Source organism: Oncorhynchus clarkii, chromosome 13 (genome assembly GCF_045791955.1).
Source record: "Oncorhynchus clarkii lewisi isolate Uvic-CL-2024 chromosome 13, UVic_Ocla_1.0, whole genome shotgun sequence".
NCBI classification, from domain to species: Eukaryota; Metazoa; Chordata; class Actinopteri; order Salmoniformes; family Salmonidae; genus Oncorhynchus; species Oncorhynchus clarkii.
Genome location: NC_092159.1, coordinates 38,366,824 through 38,376,170, shown reverse-complemented (window position 1 = coordinate 38,376,170; position 9,347 = coordinate 38,366,824). Strand labels below are relative to the sequence as shown.

At 44.2% G+C, this 9,347-nt stretch overlaps 2 protein-coding genes across 2 annotated transcripts in view; both read left to right on the top strand.

The window, feature by feature from the left end:
• LOC139364654 (telethonin-like) overlaps positions 1–9,347 on the top strand; it is a 33,536-nt gene that overhangs the window by 9,146 nt on the left and 15,043 nt on the right. The gene's annotated exons all lie outside the window — the stretch shown is intronic.
• Positions 1,040–9,300, top strand: LOC139423930 (melanoregulin-like). The gene is made up of 6 exons (XM_071175579.1): positions 1,040–1,595; positions 1,717–1,813; positions 4,724–4,886; positions 7,044–7,134; positions 7,617–7,780; positions 8,077–9,300. Exons 2-6 carry the CDS (start codon positions 1,719–1,721, stop codon positions 8,299–8,301), a joined length of 738 nt encoding a protein of 245 aa, XP_071031680.1. The 5' UTR covers positions 1,040–1,595; positions 1,717–1,718; the 3' UTR covers positions 8,302–9,300.

The window sequence follows — 9,347 nt, the reverse complement described above, 5'->3', positions numbered from 1 at the left end:
GCTCCTTGGGATGTTTAAAGCTTGGGAAATCTTTTTGTATCCAAATCCGGCTTTAAACTTCTTCACAACAGTATCTCGGACCTGCCTGGTGTGTTCCTTGTTCTTCATGATGCTCTCTGCGCTTTTAACGGACCTCTGAGACTATCACAGTGCAAGTGCATTTATACGGAGACTTGATTACACACAGGTGGATTGTATTTATCATCATTAGTCATTTAGGTCAACATTGGATCATTCAGAGATCCTCACTGAACTTCTGGAGAGAGTTTGCTGCACTGAAAGTAAAGGGGCTGAATAATTTTGCACGCCCAATTTTTCAGTTTTTGATTTGTTAAAAAAGTTTGAAATATCCAATAAATGTCGTTCCACTTCATGATTGTGTCCCACTTGTTGTTGATTCTTCACAAAAAAATGCAGTTTTATATCTTTATGTTTGAAGCCTGAAATGTGGCAAAAGGTCGCAAAGTTCAAGGGGGCCGAATACTTTCGCAAGGCACTGTAAGATACAGAATTTGAGTAGTAGAGATCATTTTGTGAACCAAGTGTACCTTTAGTCTAGGATTTTTTTTTAAATAGGTCCATTCTGCATGGATAGAATCTAGTCTTTTTATAAATAGGAGCACTGATTATCTTGTTTACTGATGAAACGGTTCTCTGATATATTTGCTATTTTACCATTTCCACTACGTGTAGAATACATCCAGGTTATTGGCCTAGGGGCGATGACATCTAGCGACAAATATTTTACTTTGAAGAAGCTTGTTTTGTTTAAATGCAATATGTAGCCTTTTTTCGTCTGTAGAGTGTGTGGTTTTAAATGGATGGCTGAAGGAGATAAGTATGTGGGTCGCAAGGTGGGGGGTACAGTAGCTAGGGCCTTGCTATTGCTGCTGGGGGGCAGAGGATCGTTCAGCTCACATGACTGGGCTGTGACTGAGTTGGGTCTTGTGTGTGCATCTGGATCTGTGGTGATGAGTGAGAGGGGAGTGACTACTCAGTGCTCTCTTTGTGGCGAGACAATCCCTGGGTCATCCTCTCTTCCAGCTTCTCTGATCCAGGAGGAAAGTCTCTGGGCCAGGATTTGGAGACCTTAGCTGGCTACCTCTTCTGGTCCTCAGTCATCGGGACCTGGAATGAGAAGAGGATTCCACACCAGTATATACAGCGTGGATGTCGGATGGAGATTGGAACCCATAGATCTGTAACTTTTGTATCTGGAAGCTAGTTGTTGGAAATGACCTCGACTCTCTTTAGAATGGTTTCTGTCTGAACGGGATCTTTTTCTTGAAACTCATTTTTGTCAGCGTGGAGGCAGGGTATCAACAGAGTGAGAATCGTGGGTGTTCACCAGCTCTGTGAGTGCTTGACAAACTTTTTCTCTTTACTCCTGTGGATATTGTTTTGGAATCAAACTCGGAGGGCGTGACCAGGGTTTCAGGTCCAAACCCTCATCCTACACCACTGGGTCACCTATCCTCAGCAGGGAACTGGTAGACAGAAAGAGGTGGATATAGTGCGTTGGACCAACTTCACTGGTTGGAGAAGACATTTTTTCCTTCTTACCTGTCCTGTACCTGGATAGGACTTGAGAAACGGTACCGTATACCCTCTCTTGTTTGAATAGTTGAACCATATCTGGACACCAGACCTTATCTGGACCTCTAACTGCTCTCACGCTATCTTCTACCGATCTACTTCCCTCTCTCTCTCTATCAGAGATGGGGGCTGCCTTCAAGAGGTTCTGTGCTCGGTTCTGTTGCTGCTGCTGCTTTAGCGATGATGAAAGTGAGGAGGAGAAGGAGCCTTTAATCAGGTATGCAATCTGTGACACCGCGATACACTGACATACACACTTATCACCATGACAACCCATGACAACCCGACACACTGACATACACACTTATCACCATGACACACTGACATATAGACTTATCACCATGACAACCCATGACACCCCAACATACTGACATACACACTTATCACCATGACAACCCGACACACTGACATACACACTTATCACCATGACATCCGACACACTGACATATAGACTTATCAACATGACACCCCGACACACTGACATACAGACTTATCACCATGACAATCCATGACAACCCAACACACTGACATACAAACTTATCACCATGACACACTGACATATAGACTTATCATCATGACACCCCAACACACTGACATACATACTTATCACCAAGACAATCCATGACAACCCAACACACTGACATACAAACTTATCACCATGACAACCCGACACTGACATACACACTTATAACCATGACACCCTGACATATAGACTTATCACCATGACAACCCATGACACCCCAACATACTGACATGAACACTTATCACCATGACAACCCATGACACCCCAACACACTGACATACACACTTATCATGACAACCCATGACACACTGACATACACACTTATCACCATGACAACCCGACACTGACATACACACTTATAACCATGACACACTGACATATAGACTTATCAACATGACAACCCATGACACCTCGACACACATACTTATCACCATGACAACCCATGACATCCAAACACACTTACACCACAGGAGGCTGCTGAGGGGAACCATAATAAAGGCTGGAACGGAGCGAATGGAATGGCATCAAACCATGTATTTAATACCATTCCACTGATTCCGCTCCAGCCATTACCACGAGCCCGTCCTCCCCAATTAAGGTGCCACCAACCTCCTGTGACTTGCACACACTTATCACGGCACACAACATAATGCTGAATAAACAAACAATGTCACAATTCCTCATGTGATTTCTCACCCTCATGTCTCTCCACACCAATCCATAGATTTAAGAGTTACAGTTGAAGTCGGAAGTTTACATACACCTTAGCCAAATACATTTAAACTCAGTTTTTCACAATTCCTGACATTTAATTCTAGTAAAAATTCCCTGTCTTAGGTCAGTTAGGATCACCACAATGTGAAATGTCAGAATAATAGGAGAGAGAAGGATTTATTTCAGATTTGATTTATTTCATCACATCCCCAGTGGGTCAGAAGTTTACATACACTCAATAAGTATTTGGTAGAGTTGCCTTTAAATTGTTTAACTTGGGTCAAACGTTTCGGGTAGCCTTCCACAACCTTCCCACAATAATTTGGGTTAATTTTGGCCCATTCCTCCTGACAGAGCTGGTGTAACTGAGTCAGGTTTGTAGGCGTCCTTGCTCGCACATGCTTTTTCAGTTCTGCCCACACATTGTCGATAGGATTGAGGTCAGGGCTTTGTGACGGCCACTTCAATACCTTGACTTTGTTGTCCTTAAGCCATTTTGCCACAACTTTGGAAGTATGCTTGGGGTCATTGTCCATTTGGAAGACCCATTTGCGACAAAGCTTTAACTTCCTGACTGATGTCTTGATATTTTGATGTCTTGAGATTTTGCTTCAATATATCCACCTAATTTTCCTCCCTTATGATGCCATCTATTTTGTGAAGTGCACCAGACCCTCCTGCAACAAAGCACCCCCACAACATGATGCTGCCACCCCAGTGCTTCACGGTTGGGATGGTGTTCTTCGGCTTGCAAGCCTCCCCCTTTTTCCTCCAAACATAACAATGGTCATTATGGCCAAACAGTTCTATTTTTGTTTCATCAGACCAGGGGACATTTCTCCAAAAAGTACCATCTTTGTCCCCATGTGCAGTTGCAAACTGTAGTCTGGATTTTTTATGGCGGTTTTGGAGCAGTGGCTTCTTCCTTGCTGAGCAGCCTTTCAGGTTATGTCGATATAGGACTCATTTTACTCGTTTTGTACCCGTTTCCTCCAGCATCTTCACAGGGTCCGTTGCTGTTGTTCTGGGATTGATTTGCACTTTTCGCACCAAAGTACATTCATCTCTAGGAGACAGAACGCGTCTGCTTCTTGAGCGGTATCACGGTTGCATGGTCCCATGGTGTTTATAGTTGCATACTATTGTTTGTACAGGTGAACATGGTACCTTCAGGCGTTTAGAAATTTCTCCCAAGGATGAACCAGACTTGTGGTCTACACCATGACAATTGGAGGTCTACACCTCCATTTTTGTCAGAGATTTTGGCTGACATCTTTTGATTTCCCCATGATGTCCTGCAATGAGGCACTGAGTTTGAAGGTAGGCCTTGAAATACATCCACAGGTCCACCTCCAAAAAACTCAAATGATGTCAATTAGCCTATCAGAAGCTTCTAAAGCCATGACATAATTTTCTGGAATTTTCCAAGCTGTTTAAAAGGCACAGTCAACTTAGTGTATGTAAACTTCTGATTTATAAGTGAAATAATCTGTCTGTAAACAATTATTGGAAAAAAATACTTGTGTCATGCACACAGTAGATGTCCTAACCGACTTGCCAAAACTATAGTTTGTTAACAAGAAATTTGTGGAGTGGTTGAAAAACAGGTTTAAATGACTCCAACTTAAGTGTATGTAAACGTCTGACTTCAACTGTATGTCATGCTCTCCATCCACAGCCCTCAGATTTAGTCACACTAGTGTAATACACAGGTGTGGAACCAACCAACAATGATCCTCTCTATATCTATTGAATTGATAACAGCTTCACAGTCATCCCGATGTTCCCCTGATAGACCACGCGCGCCTGTGTTCGTTTGTGTGTGAGTGTGTGTGAGTTTGTGTGTGTGTGTGTGAGTGTCTATTTGTTATTTTGGTCTATTTGTTTCAGTCCTGACACTTTGGAGTACTTTGACCGCGAGGCGAAGAAGCGAAGGGAGCAGGAGCAGAACCTATGGAGTGAGCCAGGCGACCCGAGCCACTCCGAGAGAGACGATGACCGGATCCTGTACAACCTCATCCAGAACAGGAACCAGACACGCAGGGGCTCGCTGGTACCAGAAGGGGGGGGGGGGGGGGGGGGGGGGGCAGGGAAGGGGGACAGGGGACACTTACTGTATGACAACAGAGAGTTTGGGTTTCTAAGAGGGACCCACTGGGCACTGGGCACACAATGGTTGCATCAACGTTGTCTCCACGTAATTTCAATGGATTTTATGCGCTCTGATATAATGTAGGCCTACATTATCCAACTAGGTACCATGCCTGTCAAATCAAATCAAATGTATTTATATAGCCCTTCGTACATCAGCTGATATCTCAAAGTGCTGTACAGAAACCCAGTCTAAAACCCCAAACAGCAAGCAATGCAGGTGTAGAAGCACGGTGGCTAGGAAAAACTGCCTAGAAAGGCCAAAACCTAGGAAGAAACCTATAGAGGAACCAGGCTATGTGGGGTGGCCAGTCCTCTTCTGGCTGTGCCGGGTGGAGATTATAACAGAACATGGCCAAGATGTTCAAATGTTCATAAATGACCGGCATGGTCAAATAATAATAATCACAGGCAGAACAGTTGAAACTGGAGCAGCAGCACAGCCAGGTGGACTGGGGACAGCAAGGAGTCATCATGTCAGGTAGTCCTGAGGCATGGTCCTAGGGCTCAGGTCCTCCGAGAGAGAGAAAGAAAGAGAGAAAGAGAGAATTAGAGAGAGCATACTTAAATTCACACAGGACACCGAATAGGACAGGAGAAGTACTCCAGATATAACAAACTGACCCTAGCCCCCCGACACATAAACTACTGCAGCATAAATACTGGAGGCTGAGACAGGAGGGGTCAGGAGACACTGTGGCCCCATCCGAGGACACCCCCGGACAGGGCCAAACAGGAAAGATATAACCCCACCCACTTTGCCAAAGCACAGCCCCCACACCACTAGAGGGATATCTTCAACCACCAACTTACCATCCTGAGACAAGGCCCGAGTATAGCCCACAAAGATCTCAGCCACGGCACAACCCAAGGGGGGGGGGCGCCAACCCAGACAGGAAGATCACATCAGTGACTCAACCCACTCAAGTGACGCACCCCTCCTAGGGACGGTATGAAAGAGCCATAGTAAGCCAGTGACTCAGCCACTGTAATAGGGTTAGAGGCAGAGAATCCCAGTGGAAAGAGGGGAACCGGCCAGGCAGAGACAGCAAGGGCGGTTCGTTGCTCCAGAGCCTTTCCGTTCACCTTCACACTCCTGGGCCAGACTACACTCAATCATATGACCCACTGAAGAGATAAGTCTTCAGTATCGACTTAAAGGTTGAGACTGAGTTTGCGTCTCTCACATGGGTAGGCAGACCATTCCATAAAAATGGAGCTCTATAGGAGAAAGCCCTGCCTCCAGCTGTTTGCTTAGAAATTCTAGGGACAATTAGGAGGCCTGCGTCTTGTGACCGTAGCGTACGTGTAGGTATGTACGGCAGGACCAAATCAGAGAGATAGGTAGGAGCAAGCCCATGTAATGCTTTGTAGGTTAGCAGTAAAACCTTGAAATCAGCCCTTGCCTTGACAGGAAGCCAGTGAAGGGAGGCTAGCACTGGAGTAATATGATCAAATTTTTTGGTTCTAGTCAGGATTCTAGCAGCCGTATTTAGCACTAACTGAAGTTTATTTAGTGCTTTATCCGGGTAGCCGGAAAGTAGAGCATTGCAGTAGTCTAACCTAGAAGTGACAAAAGCATGGATTAATTTTTCTGCATCATTTTTGGACAGAAAGCTTCTGATTTTTGCAATGTTACGTAGATGGAAAAAAAGCTGTCCTTGAAACAGTCTTGATATGTTCTTCAAAAGAGAGATCAGGGTCCAGAGTAACGCCGAGGTCCTTCACAGTTTTTATTTGAGACGACTGTACAACCATTAAGATTAATTGTCAGATTCAACAGAAGATCTCTTTGTTTCTTGGGACCTAGAAAAAGCATCTCTGTTTTGTCCGAGTTTAAAAGTAGAAAGTTTGCAGGCATCCACTTCCTTATGTCTGAAACGCATGCTTCTAGCGAGGGCAATTTTCCAACAACAACGTTGTTGTCTTCTGTTTGTTGGGGGAATGTGCTGCTATCTCACAGTAGGCTTACTCTAGTTGATTGACCTGTGTTTGTGGTGATAGTTGTGTACTAGGTTAATATTGTTTGTATGTAACCCTGCACCCTTGCTCTCTGTAGGCGCACCGGCGTCTGAGTGTGGACATTGAGGGTATGAGAGATCTGCGTCGGGAGGTCAGAGACAAGTGGAAGATGATCCTGGAGAATTTAGGTGAGAGAACAAATGGAGGGATAAAATGAGGGTGATAGAAAACAAATGGAAGGGTAAAATGAGGGTGATAGAAAACAAATGGAGGGATAAAATGAGGGTGATAGAGAACAAATGGAAGGATAAAATGAGGGTGATAGAAAACAAATGGAAGGGTAAAATGAGGGTGATAGAAAACAAATGGAAGGGTAAAATGAGGGTGATAGAAAACAAATGTAAAATGAGGGATAAAATGAGGGTGATAGAGAACAAATGGAAGGATAAAATGAGGGTGATAGAGAACAAATGGAAGGGTAAAATGAGGGTGATAGAGAACAAATGGAAGGGTAAAATGAGGGTGATAGAAAACAAATGGAAGGGTAAAATGAGGGTGATAGAGAACAAATGGAAGGGTAAAATGAGGGTGATAGAGAACAGGGAAAAAGGAGAGGAAGACAAAATTAATCAAATCTAATCTCAGCAACCGTGAACTCTCATTGGCTCAGGATTCATGGCGGAGGCGGAGTCTCTGCTGACGGTGTCTGCCAGTGCGTCGTATGACCGTATGAAGAACGCCTCGGCGTCACGCACACTACTGCACACACTCCACTCTGAGACATCCATCTTTAACACCCGGGAGGCCCCACCTGAGAGATACCTCTTCATCCTGGTGAGAACAGAAACTAACAGAGGAGGGACATTTTGTATTATGGTTATAATGTCTTTCACTTCCTTCTCCAAATCACTTCCTGTTTGATGATGATGATGATGATGATGATGATGATGATGATGATGATGATGACTCTTATACCTCCCCTCTTCCTCTGTTTACTCTTTCTTCCTTCCCTCTTTGGGTCTTTTCTTTTCTTCCTTCACTCTTTGTTTTTCACCCTCTCCATGTTCCTCTTGCTTTCCCTCCTCTCTCCATCTTCCTCTCGCTTTCCCTCCTCTCCCCTTTTCATATAGGATCGTCTCATATACCTGGATGCTGCTGAGGACTTCTTGGCGAAGGCTAGACGCTTCTACCCCAAGCGTGATACTGATGATGAAGATGAGGACAACCCATTAGCAGTCAACCTGCCGTTGCTACTGGCCAGAGTGAACCGCACCATGAACAGAGAAGGGAGCGATGATGAGGACAAGATGCTGGATGAGGAAGATGGGAGCGGAAGAGAGGAAGACAACTTCTAGACGGAACAGAAGCTGGAATGACCTCAGACAGTAGACAGGGGGCAATAGTTAGTTGTTTATGTTGCAGAGTTGGGAGTATACAAAGACTAGGATGTCTGATTCTGAATATACTCTGTTGAAAATACTCTCCCAATTTGCACTAACACTAGGGGCTCTATTCAATCTGTGTTGCTGAAGTGTTACAGATTGTGCGATAGAAATGTTAACGTAATTTCTGACTGAACAGACATGTGCCGTGTTTATCTGCTAACACGGGAACATTGCCTTCACATTTCAATCACGCTGTAACGCTGAACTTCCGCCATACAAACTGAATAGATCCCGAGGTTTGAACAAAAAATATACAGCTTTCCTTTCACCTCATCAGAACCGTGATCCAATATGATTCTGTTTCTCTGTTTAGGCAGACTTAGCTGGGTCTCAGGTATATTAGGGAGAGTTTTGGAGGTTATCACCCTGCCATTTTTTTAAATCCATCCAGACAGTGTTAGTTACCCAACTCCCTGGGTCTGTTCATTATTGGTCTCCGCCAGGGAACACAGTGGACACAGTTAAACACAGCACTGAAACCCGTAGGGCACAGCTGTCCTGTTCCACATCAGCACTTTGTCTCATGATTATCAGCACTTGTTTTATCGAGTCACAAGACAGTCTTTTAAAACCAGTAGTTAAGATTACCTTGGAATAAATGTGTGTTAAACCAATTAAATCATTTGGAGTTGTCCATTTATTTAACGGACCATGCTTATCGAGAGGTACTAGTGTATTTTTTGTTCATGAAGTTTACAGAGATGAGTTTAGTAACAAAATTACGACTTTGAATGAGTGTGTGTGTCTGTGTGAACAGTGGAGGTTGCAGTATGTGGGTATCTAATGGTCACTTTAAGTACATGCCAAGATTGTGAGAGTGTTTCGGATGTTTTGGTGAGTTGAAGGGGATGCAGCATGTGTCTTATGTTCTATTGTAAAGTTGATATGGAAAATAAAGTGGCAACCTGATACTGCAGACCAAGTTATGTGTGTGTGTGTGTGTGTGTTTGGCAGGG